The sequence below is a fragment of the Neopelma chrysocephalum genome, unplaced genomic scaffold, assembly GCF_003984885.1.
Source record: "Neopelma chrysocephalum unplaced genomic scaffold, ASM398488v2 Primary Assembly neopelma1_262, whole genome shotgun sequence".
Lineage (NCBI taxonomy): Eukaryota > Metazoa > Chordata > Aves > Passeriformes > Pipridae > Neopelma > Neopelma chrysocephalum.
In genome coordinates, this window is record NW_020897924.1 from 462 (window position 1) to 20,221 (window position 19,760).

Here is a 19,760-nt window from a genome sequence, read left to right on the forward strand (position 1 = left end):
CCCTGGTTGGGCTCCCTCACCAGCTGTGTCAGTTCCTTCTGGGCCGACTCCTCTCCCCCTGGGGGGGTTCCAGCAGGTCCAAGTCCCCCAGGAGTACAAGGGCTGGTGACCTTGAGGCTCCTGCAGAGCAGATCCTCTGCCTGTTCGTCCCACCTGGGTGGGGTCCACCAGCCTCCCCCGGGACACCCACCCTGCAGCCCTTCCCCTGATCTTTGCCCACAGCCTTGTCACCTTCATCTCATGATTTCAGCACAGGAGAAGCACCCCCTGACCTGTGGAGCCACCCCAGCACCTCCTTCTGAGGAGCTCAGAGCCACCCACGGCAGCACTCGGGTCATGCCCATCATCCCACCACCCTTCTTTGATGGCAGCTACCCCAGAGCTTTCCTGCTGCCCCGTGGCTCCTGCACATGCTGTAGCTGCTCTTGAGCTGGATTCTCACCCCCAACACCGGCCTGATGCCCCCAGGCTCATCTCTGCCCAGCCTGGGCTTATCCCCCTTCCCCTCCAAGCCCAGTGTAAAGCCCCCTCAATCAGCTCCACCCGCTCATGGCCCAGAACTCTTTTCCTCCCTGGGACAGGTGGAACCTGTTCCCAGCAGGTCCAGGGCCACCTAAACCACCCCAGGGTCAAACCCCCAAATGCCACCCATAGCAGCAGCCTCTGCCATGGATCCATCAGGGCAGTTTTCCTGTCCCTCTCAGTACTTGCCCTGGTGCTGAGGGAGCTGAGAACATGAGCTGGGGGGCAGCCCTAAGGGGTGGCCTGGGGTGCAGGGGGACAGGGGTGTGGGGCAGTGGAGGAGGGACCCTTGACATGCTGCCTGATGGCCCTGCCTGTGCTCGCTGCCTGCAGCCCCCTGCTCCCTGCCCGCTGGTCCCTACTGGTGCTGTGCTGCCCATACCCCTGCCTGCAGCCCTTTGTGCTGCCCACACCCTGCCTGTACCCTGCCTACACCTCTACCTGCACCCCTGCTGCCCAGCCCCCACCTCACAGCCCAGCTGCCCCTTGCCCGTTCCTGCCACTGCTGGTGCCCATCCCGGGGTCACTGGCACTGCCCATCCCGGTGCTGCTGCCACTGTCGGTGTCACTGTCGGTGTCACTGTCGGTGTCACTGTCACTCCTGACCCTGCTGTTGCTGTCAGTGCAGGTCCTGGTCCCCGTCCCGGTGTCCCTGTCACTGCTGTCCCAGTGTGTCTGTCCCTGTCCCTGTCAGTGCTGTCTCAGTGTCCGTGTCTGTCCCGCTGTCCCTGTCAGTGCCAGTCCTGTTGTCTCTGGTCTCTGCAGGGTTTTAGGAGTGAGAGGGGGTTGGGGGGTCCTGAGTCCTGACCCTGGAGCGGAACCAGGTGGCACCAGGGGACAGACGGGGATCAGCCCTGGCAGGCCCAGCTCCAGGCTCTGCTCAAGCCCCCCAGCACCTGCAACCCCCCGGGCACTTGTGACCCTTTGCTGGTATCTGCACCCACATCCCTCCCTGGTACCTGCATCCCACCCCCCATCCCCTGCTCCTGCATCCCTTCCCAGTACCTGCAACCCTCCCTGGCACCCACATCCCTTCTGCAGTACCTGCATTCCCCTCTGGTACCCACGTCCCTTCCCAGCACCCACACGCCTCCCTGGTCTCTGCATCCCACCTACATTTCCTCCCACATACCCCTTCCTGGCACCCCCATCCCTCCCCCACTAACTGCATTCCCCCCCATCCTCACTGAGCCCAGGTCTGTGAGAGCCCCACCTCACCCCTGCCCCAAAGCACCCCCAAAGGGCTCCCCACTGCCCCAGTTCCCACAATAATTCAGAATCAGGAAAGCAAATCCCTAATTCTGGGCTCCTTTTTGCCCATTTATTGGATGTTTTTCCATCCAGCAGCATTCCCAGCCCCCAGGAATCATCGTCCTTTGGGGGGCCTGGGGGCTGTGATGCTCCATTCTCCCACCAGCCCCCACTTCTCTCCCCCAAAGCCCTCATTTCTCTCCCGACTTGGACTTTGGGGAATTTTCCCCATTTTGAGGGGTTTGGGGACATTCCCAAGCACTGGCACGGAGCTGCTCCCAGAGGGGATAACACTCCTCCCTGCAGCTCTCAAACCTCATTTCTCTCCTTTACAGCACCTTTTTCACCCCTATTTCACCCCAGATCGGGCTCCTGGCACTCCTGCTTCACCATCCCCCTCTGGATGCCACAGAATCCAGCAGCAAATCCAAATCCAAAACTCTTTTCCACCAAAACACTCATTTCCCCCTTTAGTAACTTCTTTGGGTGCTGACACTCCATGGTGACCCTGGGGGTCCCCAGCTGGGGGGGTCACACTGTCCCCCCGGTCCTGCTCCCCCCCAGCCCCCAGTGAAGCCTCCACAGCCCAAAGGGGGGATCACCCTCCCCCCGGGTGCTGCTGGAGCTGGGATGGGATCCAGGAGCCTGGCACCACCCCCCAGCTCCACCTGGGGAGGGTAAGGACAGCTGGGACCCTGCATTTGGGATGGAAGGAGGGACTATCCCAGTGCCAGGCTGGGGGGTTCATGGAATCTCCCCCCTTCCACTGCCTCTTCCTCCTTCACTTCCAGAGATTTCCACCTGGAGCAGATGAATCCTGGCTCTGTGACCTCTCCTGGCCCTTCCCGAGCCCCCAAACCAGAGGAGACACTGGTGTGTCCCCCTCCAAGGGCTGATCCACCAGCAGAATTCCCTGTGCAGCATCCTGCTCCGTGTCAGATCAGTCGGGAATCTCCCTCCAGCTCGACCACAGGGTCACAGATGCCGGTGAAGTGGATCTGGGAGGAAGAAGAGGGAGGGGAGGAAGGCCGAAGGCTGTGGCTCACATAGGCTTCCAGGGATCTCAGCAGCTGCCTTGGCTTCTTTTTGGTGGATAATTCCAGCTCTAGAAGGGTCAGAGGGGGAAAAGGTTGAGGGGAGCAACGCCTGGATGTTGTCAGAGGCCCAACAGACCCAGCATCCCAATGTTTTCCCTTGGGAAAGGGTGTAATCGTGTTTTCCTTGGGATGAGGGAGCATGGGAAGCTCCTCTCCACCCCCAGCTCAGCACCAGCCTAACCCCCCTGGGACTGGAATCCAGGGAAGATGGGACAAAGCCAGAACTCAGCAGTGCCAGCTGGATCCCCATTTCCGGGGGATCCATTAGCTCTGTTGACACCAATCCCCTCTGGAATAAATAACTCATGGCCTGGGGTTAAGCTATGGCTCTGTGTGAGCCTGGGGAGAAGGGAATGTCCCCACATGTCACCCACCTCAAGCCACCCTGGCACAGCATCCCTCTGGAATGAAAAATGGGGGGGAGGAAAAACCCCTTGGAGCACTGGGATAGGGAAAAATTGTGGAAAACCTCAGTGTGAGGATTAAACGGGGAATGTTTGGGCTTCTTGGGCTTTACAGCCCTTGGAACTGGGCTGAGAACACAGTGGGGGGTCTTCAGGTTGTCCTGGGGTTGTTTTCCCAGGGAAAATACGGAGAAGAAAACGCTGGGAAGACAAACCCTTGAGGAAGGACCCGGCGTCGGCGACAGTCCCGCACTGCCGCTTCCAGAGGCGGAAGAGCCGCAGGAAGGCGGCGGCGTAGAGGTCGTTCAGCACCCCAATGACCTGCTGCCGGCGGTTGCATTCCCTGGAAAATGGGGAGAGGGGCTTGGCCACATCCTGGGAAGGGCCCTGGATGCGGTTTGAGAGCCCAGAGCAGCCCCCCCTCACCGGGAGAGCCGCTCCTCCCGCAGCGCCTGGATGACGATCCGGGTGATGTTCACGGACATGATGCAGAAGGGAAAATTCTGGGAAAGAACCAGGATTCCGGTGTTATTGCAGCTCAGATGGAAAACCCTCCTCCCCTCTGGTACCTCCAACCCTTTGACACCACATCTGTGTGGCCCCAAACCCACGGGATGGGTGACAGACCATTACTGGGATAACAGCTCTATGGATCCAGGCTTGGATGGATGCTGACAGTTGAGCCAAGCTTGTACTCCAGGCTTAAACCTGGACTAAAATGTGGAATTTAGGGAGACAGGCTCCACTCACTTCCATTTTCCTGTTGCCCAACTCTCCAGCCCTTTTATCCCACTCTAAGCCAGGATCAAATCTTTAAAATCCCATTCCCAGCACAAATCCAGTACCTGGAGCTCAGCTCCAGCCTGGATTGGGGCTCCTTGGGCACCACCTTCCTCCCCTCACCAGCCCGAGGGGGTTCAGCATCCCAAAAAAATCCCTGGAGAGGTTCTTGTTCTTCCCTTTCCTGGAGCACTGGGAATTCCGAGGGAGATCCCCCCGCAGGGGGGAGGGGGAAGGCCGTGCCTGGGTTTCATGCTGGGAGAGCTGGAAGATCTCCCTGGCCAGTGGCAACATCCGGGAGTCCAGGACGAAGAACAGGATCTGCATCAGCCCCAGCATTCCTGTCCCACGCAGGTCGGTCCCAGGATCCACACCTGGGGGCCAGGGACAGCATGGAGTCACTCCCTGTCACCTTCTTATTCCCTGTCACTGCACTTCCAGGGTACAGGAATCCTGGGGATTCCCTTCCTGGAGGGAAAGCTTCCAGGGAATGCCCCTAATGGGGCCACCACCTCACTCACTTGGGCATTAACCAACCCTGCTCCTCCTGCTACACTCCTGTTCCCACACTTTTCCAGGAATTACCAGCCTTTTTAGGCACATGGTACTGGGATGACCTGACCAAGCAGTCCAGTTGTGCTGGGGCCACTTTGATTTAGTATCTATGGATAAAGGGATTGAGGGCACCCTTGGGAATTTTATAGACACATGGAGAGGAGTGTGAGGATTGGGGTGAGGCTGCACCTCAAATCCAGGGATCAATTTTGGGGTCCGAGAAGGACACTGAGGTGCTGGAGCGTGTCCAGGGAAGGGCAATGGAGATGGGGCTGAGGGAGCTGGGATAGGACAGAGCTGCTCCAGGGGAGGTTAAAGTGGAGTTTGGGAATAGCCAGAGGTCGTTGCCAGTCCTACCCTGGAATCCCAGCTCCTCCCAGTGTGTCCCATAGCGGGGGCAGCCCCGGCGGGAGCGCGTCAACTGCCGGTAGATGGTCTGGAGGATCCGCATGTGCACCCGCTCCGAGTCATCCAGGGCGCCTGCCAGGAGGGAGGAGGGACACCCCGGGGGGAGGGAACGCCCCACGTGGCTAAAAACACCCCTGGGATCTAAAAAACACCCCCCGGCACCCAAAACCAGCTCTCAGCACCCCAAAAACACCCCCCGCTGCCCCCAAAATGCCCTTCAGCCTCTCAAACAACAGCACATCCTCCAAAAACCCACCCCAGAGCCTGAAACACCCCATGGCACCTTAAAAATCCCCACAGTTCCCCAAGAGACGCCCCTTGGCTCCGAAAAAACACCCCCTGGCTACCAAAAACCCAGCCCTCGGCACCCAAAAGATGCATCTTGGCACCCAAACAACACCCTGGAGCAGCTAAAAACACCCCCTGGTGCACAAAAAACATCCCCTGACACTGTAAGAAATCCCACAGTGCCCAAAAAATGCCCTTTGGTGCCCAAAACCCAACCACAGCCCCCTCAAAAATGCCCCCCGGCACCTAAAAAATACCACTTGGCACCTTCAAAACCCCCTTGGTGCCCTAAAAAAGCCCCTCAGCCCCCAAACCCACAGTCCCGGGGTTTCCCTGTGTGGGACCCCCTGGGATGGGCAGACGCGACCCCCCCATGCCGAGGGACTGGGGGATTCCCATCCCATCCCATCCCATCTGTCCACGGACTGAGGGGCAGGAAGCGCTGGGGGGATCCTGCCCGGAGCCGTGTCCATGGGGAGCGGGCAGGGGGATGAGATCCAGCACTCCCTGGAGCCGGGAGCAGAGGGGACCCGGGGCCACTCACACTGTGCCATGGCCAGCACCAGCTCCCGCTCCCCCCGGAGCTGTGGCCGGAGCCGGGGGGGCCCCCCGAGGCAGCGCAGCAGGACAGCCAGGCCCCCCCGGCGCCCCGGCCCCCGGACTTTCCTCTGTGGGAGAGACCCCAGACCCGTCAGGGCTGAGCCCCCAGGGGTGAGGGGGGCTGGGTGCCCCCCAGCCCTAATTCCTGCCCTGCCCCCGGGGCCGTACCCGGCTCTGGGAGAGCCCGGAGCTCTGGAAGTGCTGCAGCGCCTCCGCGAAGGAAATCGGGGGAGGGGGCACAGGCGAGGTGCCCCCCAACCCTGCAGGGAGAGAGGGAGGGGGTTAGACCCCCCCAGTGACCCTTGAACCCCCAGTGACTCTTGACCCCCCCAGAGTGACCCCCAGGAGGGTGGAACCATGGGGAATAGGGGTAAAACAGGGAATCTCCCACGCCCTCCCTTCCCTCCACCCCCAAATAACCCCCCCAGGTGCTCCCCCACCCATCCCGCCCCCTGGGATCCAGGTCCTTCCCTCCTTCCCAGACCCTTGTTCCCAGTTGTTCCCAGTACCTGACTGGATCTCTTCCAGAGCCTCCCATTCCTCCTGGGCCCGCTGCTGCTCCTCGCTGATCCCTGCCCGAGGGGAGGAGCACAAGGGTCAGATCCGGGTGGGAGACACGGGATGGGGGGACTTGGTCCCTTCCCCCAGCACATCCTCGAGCTGGATTTCCATTTTTCCAGGGAAAATCCCAACTGCAAGGTTTACCTTGGGTGGTCTTAGGGAACAAGCCGGGACCAGATGGATTTGATTGAGACCTCCCCGCTGGATCCCTGGGGTCCCTCCCAGCCCCCCAGGTGACCTTCCCACCAGGAAACGCCGGGATCGATCCAAAAGAAGCAGGAGAAGCTCACCAGGGTCCGAGCACTGCTCCGCTCCAAGCACCAACGCCTGTAGGACCCCATCCTGCCCCAGAGCCGGGATCTGGGGGGAGAGAGGAAACCAGTGTCACCCTCCGGGACAGATCCCAAACACCAACCGACCCCAAACCCCGAGGATTTCCCCCCGGGAACCGCCCTCGTGCCCCACTGGAAAGCGGCTCAGGCCCCTTCGGAAGGAGGTTTCGGGGGGGCGATTGTGCCCCCAAGATGATTTTACACGGATACAATCGAGCGGTGAGGGGGAATGGGGGGCTGGAGCCCCTGAGGTGAGGAGGCCCCCGGGGGCTCGTCCGGGGGGCTCCGGCCGGACACGCACGGGCAGGGACTTGCCGGGGGAAACACGCGCGGCCGCTGCTCCAGCCACTGCTCCGGCCGCTCCGAGCCCCCGGCGCCGCTCATGCCCTGCGGGAGGAGAGCGGGGCGGAGATCAGAAGGTGGGGAGGAGGGTCCTGGAGACTGACACCCCCCAGCACCACCCCGGCCCCGCAGGAGCCCACTCAGGACCCCCCCACGGGCACCCTCAGGAGCCTCCTCCGGCCTCCCAGTGCTCCCCTCCAGCCCCTCAGGAACCACCCCGGGTCCCTCCCAGCCCCTCCAGATTCCCTCCCAGTACCTCAGGAATCCCCCCGGGTCTCTCGCAGACCCTCAGGCCCCCCTAGATCCCCTCCCAGTCCCTCAGGAGCCCGCTTGGGGTCCCTCGGGGACTCTCAGGGCCCCCCCAAAGCCCCTCCCGGGGGTCCCGTTCCCGCCCTGACCCCGCGGGACTCCTCCCGGCCCGGCGCCGCCGCAGTGCGCAGGCGCGGCCGCGCTGCACGCCGGGAGCTGGAGTCCCCGCTGTCGCTCTCTGGGAGAGACGGGGACTACAACTCCCGGCGTGCACCGCGCGGGGCGGGGACGGGGGCGCGCGAGGGCCAGAGCGCGGGAACGGAGACGGGCGGGACCAGGGGGCGGGGCTATGACGGAGGGCGGAGCTATGCACAGGGGGCGGGACTCTGATCGGGGGCGGGGACTGGGGACAGTGGGGCGGGGCTACAGGCGCTGGGGCGGGGGTGGCCAGTCCCCGGGACCAGTACTCAGTCCCAGCTCCCATTGCTCAGTCCGAGCTCCCAGTGCCACTCCCAACTCCCAGTATCCCACTACCAGCTCCCAGTGTCAGCTCCCAGTGCCCCCTTCCCACCTCCTAGTGCCCAGTGCCAGTTCCCAGACCCAGCTCCCAGTGCCCTGTGACAACTCCAAGGGACTCCGTGACTCCGTATCCCAGTGCCGGCTCCCAGTGCCCAGTGCCGCCTCCCAGTGCCCAGTGCCCAGTGCCTCCGTCCTGCTTGGAGCTCCCAGTGCCCTGTGACAGCTCCCAGCGCCAGCTCCCAGCAGCCACTGCCTGCTTCATTGTTCCAGTTCTAGGAATCCCAGTGCCCGCCCCCAGTACCCAGTTCCGTGACTCGGTTCCAGCTCCCAGTTCCCAGTGCCAACCCCCGCCCCTCCCGCGGTCCTCCCGCCCAGCGCCGGTGCCGTTCCCCTTTTCCGCTGTCCTTATCGGCCTTGTCCCCCTCGCCCCCGTTATTCCCGTTCCCGCTGTTCCCGGCTCCCGCTCCGCCGGACGGCGCAGCAACATGTGGCTGCAGGCGCTGCTCTATCTCGTCCCCCTCCTTCTCCTCGTCCTCCTCCTCCTCTTCCTCATCCCGGTCCTCTTCTTCCTGTTCCCGCAAGTCTCGGGCGGCCGCAACCCCTTCGCCGCCGACAGCCGCCGCCCGCCCGGGCCGCTCGTCACCGACAAGGCTGTGCGGAGGAGCGTCGTCAAGACAGGTACGGGACCCCCGGCGGGCATCGACCCCCGGGACAGAATTGGCCCTCGGGGCGGTGTCACCCGCCGGGGTGGCGTTAATCGCCACGGCATTGCCCCTGGAGCGGAATCACCCCCCGCGCTGTCGTGGCCCCCCGGGGCAGCACTGACTCCCCCAGGGCGGCATCTCCACCTGGGGCAGCATCAGCGCCCCAGGGCGTCCCCCCCGGGTGGCGTCAGACCCTCGTGTCAGTCTGAAACCACCCAGGGTGGCACTGTCCCTCCCCCATGTGGAGTCCCCCCCTCTGTCAGTGTGACCCCCCCCAGGGTGGCATTGTCCTCCCCCGGGGGGGGTCACTCTCTCTGTCACTCTGAAACCCCTCAGGGTGACATTGTTCCACCCGGGGTGGTGTCACCCTCTAAGGCAGTACGAGCCCTCAGTGTGGCATTGTCCCCCAGCGCTGGAGTCCCCCCCTATGTCAGTATGACCCCCCAGGGTAGCACTGTCTCCCCGGGTGGTGTCACCCCCTATGTCAGTCTGACACTCCTCAGTGTGGCATTGTCATTGCCCCACCGCTGGAGTCCCCCCCCGTGTCAGTATGACCCCCCCAGGGTGGCACTGCTCCCTCCCGGGTGGGGTCAATCTGAAGCCCCCCAACATGGCATTGTCCCCCCAACGCTGGAGTCGTCCCCGTGTCAGTGTGACCCCCCTGAGGGTGACACCCCCCAGCCTGGCATCACCCCCTGGGTGCCACCCCCTCGCCGTGGTTTTGGGGGTGCCCCCCTCGCTGACACGCCGCTGTTCCCGCAGTGTTCTCGGCGGAGAAGGTGCCCCCGCAGCTCGATGCCATCGTGGTGGGCAGCGGCATTGGGGGGCTGGCAGCAGCCGTGCTCCTGGCCAAAACCGGCCGGCGGGTGCTGGTGCTGGAGCAGCACGGGAAGCTGGGGGGCTGCTGCCACACCTTCACCGAGAAGGGCTTCGAGTTTGACACCGGTATGATTTGGGGCCCCAAAATTCCCCCCCGGATCCAAAGGAGGGGGCTGGGACACCCTCGAGGTGGGAATCGCACCCATCAGGGGTCAGATCAGGGGGCCCCAGCACCCACCCTGTGTTAGACAAGCTTGCTCTTCACCCCAAAATTCTCTGGCTGAAGGACACCAAACCCCCCTGAATTCCCCATATCTGGCCCCTATGGAACTCTCAGCACCAGGAATATCACCTTAGGACAAACTTGGCACCTCCCTGAAAAGCTCCTCGCAGCGGGGCAAAGTCCAGCTCTATGTATTCCCAGAGCTCCAGGATTAATTATTTCCAGCAGAGATGAAAAATGACGATGTGTAACAAAATTCCCAATTAAAAACACCACAGCAAGCAGCATTCACCCCAAGTGGGAGGCATGTGTATCCCGGATTTTCCCTTTCCCTTCCATAGGGAGCTGCTGAGGTGGGGATGGAAAAACAAGAGCAGGGTCCTGTATGTCCCAGGGTGGAAAAAACCAGGAAAAATACCAAAATGTAACAAAATTCCCCAGATTCCCAAATAAAAATGTGATGGCGAGCACTGTTCACCCCAAGTGGGAGGTGTGTGTATCCCAGATTTTACCTTTCCCTTCCACATGGAGCTGATGGGGAGGGGATGGATAAACAAGAGGTGCATTTGGTGCATCCTGGAGTGGGAAAATAAAGGAAGAAAAAGGAAAAATAAATAAAAAAGGGGACAAAAACGGTAAAATGTCTCTTTTAGGGATCCACTATGTGGGGGAGATGCAGGAGAGCTCCCTGATGCGGTTCCTGGTGGACCAGCTGACGGATGGGCAGCTGGAGTGGGCCCGGCTCCCGACTGTCTACGATGCCGTGGTTTTGGGGGACCCCCAGGGCGATGGCAAGACCTACCACATCCATGCTGGGAAGCGGGAATATTACCAGAAGCTGAAGGAGCAGTTTCCCGGGGAAGCTGCGGCCATCGATGAGTTCCAGCGGCTGGTGAAGGTAGAGGAGCATCCAGGTGGGATAAAACAGGGGGGTTTGGATCTGGAGGATCATACAAAGAGGGGAAACCCTCTGACACCCAGATACTGGGCACCCCCAGGAATAATGGCCTTCTCCCAAAGTGTTGGGAAACACATCCAAAGTCACCCTTTCCTGCCTCAAAACCCCAGCACCACAGATCTTTTTGGGGAGATTTTCTGGGGGGGACATTTTTTGAGGGACCTTTTTTATAGAGCTTTTTGGGGGAGTTTTTTGGGAGGACCTTTCTGGAGGAGTTTTGTGGGGGAGCTTTTGAGCAGAGTTTTTCTGATTGGGGGAGAGCTTTTTTGGGGGAGTTTTTATGGGGAGCTTTTTTAGGGGGAGCTTTTTTGAAGGGAGATTTTGGAGGGGGGAAGTTTCTTGGGGGAGCCAGCGCTCCCCTTGTCCACAGCTCCCCAGGATGCCCAGCAGTGAATTTAAGGGGAAAAAGGTGCTTTGGGGCATCTTTGGGGCGTGGCCCCAGCGTGGACCCGCTGACCCCGCGCTCCCCCCGCAGAGCACCAGCCGTGGGGTCGTGCTGATGGGTGTCCTGAAAATGCTCCCGCGGTTCCTGGTGAGGCTCCTGTGCTGGTCCGGGCTCCTCCCGCGCTTCTGCTCCTTCTCCCGCATGGCCTCGCGCAGCCTCAAGGAGGTGGTGGACAGTCTGACCCCCAACCCTGAGCTCCGGGCTGTCCTCAGCTACATCTTCCCCACCTATGGTAGGTGACCAGGAGGCTCCAAGGTGGCGTCAAACCCTTTAGAAACAAACAGAAAAAAGGCAAGAAACCCCTTTTCTCCTGTCCCCTCGGGAGGTGTGTGGGGGAGGGCTGCTGCGTGGTGGGTGCTCCAACAGTGTCCTTGTCCCCAAGTCACTGGTGGGTTATCCACATGTCCCTGTTTCTCATCTCCATCTTGTTCCCTCCACGTCCTTCACCTTCCCAATAGGGCAGCATCGGTCCTGCACAAGGGAATGTCCCCACCTGGAATCCCTGAACCTCCCCCTTGCCTCCATCCCATCACCCAGGGCTTTGCTCATGGTCCACCACGACTTGGTCGGGTTGGTGACCATGGGCTTTGCCACAGGGACACCCATGTCCAACGTCCTCCCCGCTCCTCCAAGTTCCTCACCCACATCCCTCCTTCTTCCCAGCGTCGTGTCTATGGTGTTCCTCATCCTAAACCCTTTAGGATGAGCCCCAAACCCGTGATTTGGCCCAAACCCACCTTGGCTGCCCCTTTTTCCAGGTGTGATCCCCTCCAAGGTCAGCTTCTCCATGCACAGCATCCTGGTGAACCACTTCCTCCGTGGCGCGTGGTTCCCCAAAGGCGGCTCCGGGGAAATCGCCTTCCACACCATTTCCGTGATCCGGAAAGCCGGAGGCAACGTGTTTGGGAAGGCACCGGTGGAGAGGATCCTGCTGGACTCCCAGGGCAGAGCCTGCGGTGAGCGCCGGCGCGGGATGGGGCGGGGGGCTGCTCCCCGGCGCGGGGGTCCCTTCACCGGCACCGCTCCTCCCGCTCCGGATTTTCCCTCCCAGGTGTGAGTGTCAAAAAAGGCCAAGATCTGGTGAACATCTACGCTCCCTTAATCATTTCGGACGCCGGGATATTCAACACCTACGAGAAGCTGCTGCCACCGGAGGCGCGGGCCCTGCCAGGTACCGCGTCAGCGCCGGGCTCTGGCAGGGTTACAGCGTTAATCCTGTCCTAAGCTTCATCCCAAAGCGCATTTATCAATTAACATTTAATTTAATGTTAAATTGCTCCTGTGCCACAGCCCTCAAAACCCAGCCCTGGCCACTCATATCTTCACAGGGGGTTTAATTAGGCCTAAATTAATCAGCCAAAATTGGCCGTAGTAAGCAAAGTCCTGGTTTGGTGCGAGGATTCCCTAAAAAGCACAGTGTAGGGCCTTGAAATTTGTGGAAGCTGGTGGAATGTCCACCTAAAGTTGGGTTTAGAGCTGCCAGAAAATCTGCTGGAAGGGGCAAGGGTGGGTGGAAGGGGCATGGATGGGGGCGAAGTGGGATGGTGGGGTGGAAGGGGAAGGGGTGGATGGGAAGGGGCACAGATGGGTGGAAGAGGCACAACTGGGTGTAAGGGACACCAGCAGGAATGGGGATGGTGGGGTGGGTGTGTGGGAAGGGGGAACAGGTGGGTAGGAAGAGGGCGTGGATGGGTGGAAGAGGCACAAGTGGGTGGAAGGGGCACACTTGGGTGGGAGTGGGGACGGGTGGGTGGGTGGGAAGGGCAGGGTTTGGTGGGAGGGGGTCAGGATTGGAGAAACCACTTCATAGCAGAGGATCCTAGAAAAGCCTGATTTTCCCCAGAAAAGACTGATTCCCCTTTTTCTCTCCCTATGGCAGAGATCCAGTCCCAGCTCCGCTTGATGACCCACGGCGAGGGCTGTTTCACCGTCTTCGTCGGCCTCAACGGCTCAAGGGAAGAGCTGGGGCTGGAGCCCACCAACTACTTCATGTACCCAGAGAGTGACCTGGATGGAATGTAGGTTTGGCTTCACCTTGGACCTGCTTCATTGAGCATAAGGAGATGAATTCCTGGGCAGTGACTTGGAAAACAGGGATTCAGGTGTAATGAGGATTCAGGCAAAGGTATGCACTGAACCCCACCTCAACCCTTGCATCCCCCTGCAGCATGAAGCGCTACCTGGATTCATCCAGAGAAGAAGCTGCCAAGAACATACCTTTCCTCTTTGTCACCTGCCCCTCGTCCAAGGACCCCACCTGGGAAATGAGGCACCCAGGTGAGGCTGAAGCCCAACCACAAATAGTCTTGTTGGGGTTTGGTGACCTCCAGCAAGGAGCTTCTGCTCAGCTATTTATGGTCAAAGCTGCTGAGCAGGTGGCTCATGGAATGCAGCCTTTGAGATACCTGAATGAAGGACACAGAACCCCAAAGACCTGGGGACATCCCTGGGGTTTGGGTGGGGAGGGTTTGGGGCAGCAGGGTGGGGTGAGTGTGGGCAGAGGGATAAGTGTCCCATCCTTGTCCTCCCACAGGTAAATCCACACTGGCCATCGTCACCTTCGCCAGGTATGAGTGGTTTGAGGAGTGGAAGGACAAGCAGGTCCACAAGAGGGGTGATGACTACGAGGACCTGAAGAAGACCTTTGTGGATGCTGTCATGCAGACTGTCTACAAGCTCTACCCCCGCATTGAGGGCAGGGTGAGGAAACTCAGGGTTTGGAGGTCCTAAACTTGGGTGCCAGGGTCCTCCAGCTCCTCTCTGGGTCCCCTCTACACACCCAACACTGGAGCTGGGGCTGAACCTGCTGGACGTGAGCTCCAGCATCACACTAACCCATCACTGCTGCCTCCTCACGGTGCCGGGGTGAGTGATCGTGGAATCATGGAGTGCTTTGGGTGGGAAGGGACTTCAAAGCTCATCCCATTCCACCTCCTGCCATGGGCAGACACACCTTCCACTAGACGAGGTTGCTCTGAGCCCTGTCCAACCCGGGCAGACCTGGACGACTGTCCCAGGATGGTCCTTCAGAACCAAACCTGGGCAGAACCACCCAAGGGTCTGCGAGGGAACTCATCTCAGCCCATAGCCCCCAAAAACAGCTTTCTGGAGCACAGGGCTTCCCCCCCACTGTCCTGGCACCCTGGAGGCCACCCTGTTCCCCCATCCCTGCAGGTTGAGTACCTCTCTGGCGGGACCCCCCTCACCAACCAGCACTACATCGCCAGCCCCCGCGGGGAGTCGTACGGTGCTGACCACGGCATCCCCCGCCTGCAGGCCGAGGTCGTGGCTGCTGTGCGGGCAGAGACGGCTGTCCCCAACCTCTACCTGACAGGTGACAGGGCCAGCAGTGTCCTCAGACGGGGGCAGCTCTGGGGGAGCGGGGTGTGGGGGCAGAAAACCTCCGATCCTGAGATGGAGTAAAGGGAAGAGCCACTGCGGTGCTGTGGAGCAGTGGAAGGGCTGCTGGAAAAGTGGAGTTCCATAGTCCCGAGGGGAGGAGGAAAGGGAGGAAAGGGCTGTGCTCCTCCAGCTCTGGGGGATTGTCTCCTTGCCCAATGCAGGATGGGGCAGGATGAAGCCCTTTACCTGCTGGGAAGAAGGAAGGGGTTAAACAGGGAAGGGGTTGTGGGTTCAGACCCCAGGGATGGTGTGGGGGCAGCTGGAAGGTGGGGAAGGTGATCCCCAAACCAGCATTTGTGGTCGGCTGGGATAGAATGGGGAGTGAGGGCTGCTCACAGGGGGACTGTGGCCTCTGCTCCCTCCTTCCAGGGCAGGATTTGTGCCTGGGTGGCTTCATGGGAGCCCTGCAAGGAGCCATCATCTGCGCCAGCAGCATCCTCAAGCGCAACCTCTACGTTGACTTGGTGAGGCTGAAGAAAAGCTTGGAGGCCACCAATGGCAAGAAGGGAAACTAATACCTGCTGTCCCACCATCAGGGACCCCCCACTCCCCACCACATCACCCCCACCTCCACATTCTCCACTGTCACACACCTGTAGCAGATCCACCTCCGTGCAAAGCCAAGGATTTCAATCCAGGAAGATGCTATTCCCATTCCCAGCCAGATTGTCTGGCACCTCACCCACCTGAAACTGCATCCCCTTCCACCACCACCATGCTTGTCCCTGGCCATGAAGAGGGTCCCCAAGAGCTGCCCCACGGAGCCACGGCCAGGAGAGAAGTCAAGGTAACCCCAAAACAGGCAGCACCAGCAGGTAACAGCACCGAGCACCCAGGGCTGCTGGATCCCACCAGCGGAGCATCAGAAGAGCATCAACCTCCACCTGCATCCCCCAGCAAACACCCACCTTCACCTGCAGCCCCCAGAGCTATTTGAGAGCAATGGGACTTGTGGGCTGTCCGGTGCTTCCAGAATCATTTCTGGGGGCATCAGGACCCCGACGCCCCGACATTCCCGGTATTTGGGTGCTGCTTTCCCCCGTCACCCCAAGGCATTGATGGCTCAAGCAGCTGCTCCTTGAGCAGTACAAAAGTCCTTCTGTCTCCTGGGAAAAGCTTGGGAACAGTGTCAAAGTCCTGTCTGGTTGGGAAGGGAAGCACAAGAGACTGGAAATAAATAAATAAAATAGTGATAACGATCCTGGGATTTGTGCCTCGTGATGGGTCAGCAGGGCTGGGTGACGTGAGGGGGAAGGGAACGGGAAGGAGAAAGGAGAACCCCATTGCTGGGGGCTTATACTGCTCAGTTTTGGGGAGGAATAATGACAGAGAGGCTGTAAATGGGGAACCCGAGGAAAACCAGTGGCCCATGTGGATTTACCTCCCTGTCACATCCTTAGAGTGGGCAGGGATGGGCACTAAGGCTGGGGAAGCTAGATGAGGCTGTTTTCCCCATTCTCAGCCATGGGAAGAAGAATTCCCTGGAAGTGGGGGGAAAAAGACTTGGAGAGGATAAGGAAGGCAGTGTAGGATCACCCGGGTGCTCCTGGTGTTTCCATCTCCCACCCTCTTATCCCCACCATCCCCTTGGAGGATAAAAATCCTCTTTTTTTTCTCTCCTGCCTGAGCCTGGGGTGCTGTTCCCCTCTCCCACCCTGTGCCTCACAGGTGCCATCCCACTCCCAGGTAACAGAGAGGACACCAGAGCTACGTCACCCAGCTGAGCAGGATCTGCTTCCAGGCTTCCCAAAGGAGCACCCGGGGCTCAGCCTGGGGCCTGTGGGAGTTTGGAGCCCACCTCCCCATCTGAGGGGACACTCCAGTACATCCCAGTGAGGACAGGAGGCCAAACTGGGCTTTGGCCACTGTCAACACAGTTGGACTCGATGATCTTAGAGGGCTTTTCCAACCCAAACAATTCCATGATTTCCCAAAGCCCAACTGTCCCCATTTCCCACCTCCTGGTCCCCCACCCTCCATGACACCCTGAGGTGGCCCTGTCATTGCAGGGCTCTGCTGTGAGCATGGCAAGGCCTTTGAGAGCATCATCTCCACCTTGGGCTGCAATTCAAAGCTTGTGAGACTGGAAAATCCAGATTCAGTGCTGGGAGAAGAACTGGGAGCCCTTGCTCCCCAAAATCCCCCGAAACATCTCTGTTCAGGTAATGCAGCTGCTGGATGAGAATTTCTCCCCTTTTTGCTTGGTTTGGGTAGAACTGGACAGGCACAGCACAAGGTTTAAAGCTGCTGATGGTACAAATCTGGTTTAATTGTGGATTTTGATACCTCCTTGGGCCATTCCTCACTCCCCAGCTTCCCACCAAAACCCTCCATCCCAATTCTTTTATGCTCCATCCCTCTTTTTTGATGCTTTCAGCAATTTTGAAGCCTCCTTGCTCACTGCAAACCCTCCTCTCCCAGCCTCCCACCATCCCTACGTGTGTCCCTCCTTCAGAGCAGAGCCTCAGGCATTCCCAGTGTCCCCATTTCTCCCAGTGGCTTGCACCCTTTGGACTACTGGGGCTGAAATCACACCGTCTGCCATGATACAGGACATCACTGGGAGAAAATATTCCTCCCAGACACTACCTGGATATAGATGAATCCATAAAAGGTGACTTTAAATCCCATCATGGTGACACTTGGGACAGCAAACCCCTGGGAGCAGGGCTGGGAGAAGCCTGGCTGTGAGCTGGTGATGGAGTAGGGGAAAAATAAAACCCAGAGATGGTTTCTTAGCAGGGAATAGTGTGACCGTGCTGGAAAGGAGCCCTGGAAATAGGCTTGAAGGCTGATCCAGCAAAGAGGATTAGATCACTGAGCAAACGGGTAACTCAGCGACAGGTCGGGACCAGGAGAGAGTGTGAGTTCTGCAAACAGCCAGATCCCAGAAACCACCCAGAACCAATCCCCGGGGCATTCATGTCACTGCAGGGAGTGGAGACAGCTGGGGATGCCCCAGGAAAGGCCCTGGGAGGCTGCTCTGGGCACCCACAGTGTGGGCAGGGGGGTTTCTGCCCCTGTGCCCCACTCAGGTGAGACCCCACCTTGAGCTCTGGGACCCAACATGAGAGGGATGTGGAGCTGGAGAGGGAGTCCAGAGGAGGCCACAGAGATGCTGCCAGGGCTGGAGCCCCTCTGCTCTGGAGCCAGGCTGGGAGAGCTGGGGGGGTTCACTTGGAGAAGAGAAGGATCCAGGGAGACCTCAGAGCCCCTTCCAGGGCCTAAAGGGGCTCCAGGAAAGCTGGAGAGGGACTTTGGACAAGGGATGGAGTGACAGGACAAGGGGGAATGGCTTCACACTGCCAGAGGGCAGGGTTAGGTGGGATATTGGGAGGAAATTTTTCCCCATGAGGGTGGGGAGGCCCTGGCTCAGGTTGCCCAGAGAAGCTGTGGCTGCCCCTGGATCCCTGGAAGTGTCCAAGGCCAGGTTGGACGGGGCTTGGAGCAACCTGGGATAGTGGAAGGTGTCCCTGCCCATGGCAAGGGATTGAACTGGGTTGCCTGTAAGGTCTCTCCCAACCCAATCTATTCCATGATTCTTACTTGGGGGGTACAGGCCCACAGGGAGCCCCCAAGGACCCCAAAGGAGCAGACCCAGGGGAGCTCCCAGTGGCCATTCTGCCCACAGGCTTGTCAGGGGGAAAATTCAACCAGGGGTGGATGTGGAAAGTTGAATATGGGTTGAACATGAGTCAGCAGTGCCCTGGCAGCCAGGAGGGCCAACGTGTCCTGGGGGCATCAGGCCCAGCATGGCCGGGCCAGGGAGGGGATTGTCCTGCTCTGCTCTGCCCTGGGGCGGCCTCACCTGCACCATTGGGGCAGTTTGGGGGGACACAATGGAAGGAAGGGATTGAGCCATTGGAGAGTGTCCAAAGGAAGGACACGGAGATGGGGAAGGGCCTTGATTTGAAGCCGTGTGAGGACACTGAGGGCACTTGGTGTGTTCAGCTGGAGGAGACTGAGGGGAGACCTCCCTGCAGTTCCAACTGCCTGGGCAGGGGCAGAGGAGGGGCAGGGACTGAGCTCTGCTCTGGGGGGACCAGGGACAGCAGCCAGGGAATGGCTGGAGCTGTGTCAGGGCAGGCTCAGGTTGGATCTCAGGCAAAGGTTCTTCCCCCAGAGGCTGGTTGGGCACTGCCCAGGCTCCCCAGGGCAGTGGGCACAGCCCCAAGGCTGCCAGAGCTCCAGGAGGGTTTGGATGATCCTCTGGGGCACAGGGGGTGACTCCTGGGGATGGGCCTGTGCAGGGCTGAGGGTTGGACTCCGTGATCCTTGTGGGTCCCTCCCAACTCAGCACATTCTGTGATTCTGTGATTCTGTGGAATGTGACAGCACAAAGACAGAGACTGAGTGTGATCCAGATGGAAGCTCTGACTACCTCCCCACCCCTCCCTGGGCAGCTGTGATGTTCACCTGCAGCCCAGATAAGGGAGAGCTCCTGATGCACCAACAACAGCCAGAAAAGTTTCCTTTTGGCAAAAAAAGTAGGACAAAGCAAGGCCAGGGCACAGCCAATGTCCCTGTCCTTCCTTTCCACCCCGCAGGCTGTGTGTCCTTCCTCAGCCCCTGCAGATCCGTGTTCCTGCAGGGTCCTGGAGGGAGGGGACCATCACCTGCCCCTCCACTGTCCCCTGACACACAGGAACAGGGAGGGGCTGTTTTGTGCCAGGCCAGGGGCACCTACGAGGGGTCAAGGGAAGGTCCTACTCCACCCCCAACCTGCTGGGGACCCCTGGCCTCCTCAGGGCCCGGGGCAAAGGGATCCTGAGGGGGAAAAGCCCAAGGGATGACGAGCAGCAGGTTGTTCCCTGTCACACATGGTGAGAAAGGGACAAGTCACATGAAAAGCCACCAAAAATCCCTCTGGGAAGGTGAGCGGCTCAAACTGGAAGCAGCAGAGATACCAGGGGGAGGGTTTAACAAGCCAAGGGGAACATCTTGCCTGGGACCCTCTGCAGAGCAGAAACCTCCAATTCAGGCACAGGATGGTGCAGTGACACCCAAGCCCTCCCCAGCAGCACCCCCATGGCTTCCACAGCTCTGAGGGGGACCCAAGCTTGCTCCTCCCCCTGATTTTCTCACCCCAAAGAGCTCTGACCTTGCAAATGCCATCTCACTCATTTTGATGGGTTTTTAATCCAAACAAACCTCCCCAGGCCATGGAATTTTGTCTTGGAGAGGAAAAACTGATGTGTTTGCTTGGCTGGTGCCCTACCCATAAGGAAAATACCTCCTGTGAGATCAGCACAGGTTCATGTGTTTGCTCATGAGGCCGTGCAAGATTCAAAGCTTTAAACA

At 59.7% G+C, this 19,760-nt stretch overlaps 2 protein-coding genes across 3 annotated transcripts; one reads left to right on the forward strand and one right to left on the reverse strand.

The window, feature by feature from the left end:
- Positions 1 to 1,814: 1,814 nt before the first annotated feature.
- On the reverse strand, positions 1,815 to 7,311 carry ELMOD3 (ELMO domain containing 3). The gene is given in 11 exon segments (XM_027704277.1): positions 1,815 to 2,878; positions 3,490 to 3,617; positions 3,701 to 3,777; positions 4,298 to 4,428; positions 4,967 to 5,089; positions 5,850 to 5,973; positions 6,074 to 6,165; positions 6,415 to 6,477; positions 6,757 to 6,831; positions 6,926 to 7,049; positions 7,051 to 7,311. Coding segments are annotated over 11 exon segments (1,239 nt in total). The 5' UTR covers positions 7,183 to 7,311; the 3' UTR covers positions 1,815 to 2,708.
- A 954-nt stretch (positions 7,312 to 8,265) lies between these two features.
- On the forward strand, positions 8,266 to 15,665 carry RETSAT (retinol saturase). 2 transcript variants are annotated; one of them, XM_027704257.1, is made up of 11 exons: positions 8,266 to 8,586; positions 9,375 to 9,557; positions 10,308 to 10,552; positions 11,088 to 11,289; positions 11,816 to 12,013; positions 12,109 to 12,228; positions 12,937 to 13,075; positions 13,225 to 13,334; positions 13,591 to 13,757; positions 14,232 to 14,391; positions 14,829 to 15,665. In XM_027704257.1, the coding sequence occupies exons 1-11, from the start codon at positions 8,394 to 8,396 to the stop codon at positions 14,972 to 14,974; spliced, it is 1,863 nt and encodes a 620-aa protein (XP_027560058.1). In that variant the 5' UTR covers positions 8,266 to 8,393; the 3' UTR covers positions 14,975 to 15,665. The 2 variants fall into 2 exon arrangements, with proteins under 2 accessions (XP_027560058.1, XP_027560059.1); XM_027704258.1 differs by lacking the exon at positions 9,375 to 9,557 and having other exon boundaries at positions 8,267 to 8,586.
- The last annotated feature ends 4,095 nt before the right edge of the window (positions 15,666 to 19,760 follow it).

What these genes read in the sequence shown, in the direction of transcription:
- RETSAT (XM_027704257.1), top strand. Translation starts at nt 8,394, where the DNA reads ATGTGGCTGCAGGCGCTGCTCTATCTCGTCCCCCTCCTTCTCCTCGTC. An exon ending in CTGGGAAATGAGGCACCCAG is followed by an intron (nt 13,335 to 13,590) that starts GTGAGGCTGAAG and finishes GTCCTCCCACAG; the next exon opens with GTAAATCCACACTGGCCATC. An exon ending in CCCCAACCTCTACCTGACAG is followed by an intron (nt 14,392 to 14,828) that starts GTGACAGGGCCA and finishes CCCTCCTTCCAG; the next exon opens with GGCAGGATTTGTGCCTGGGT.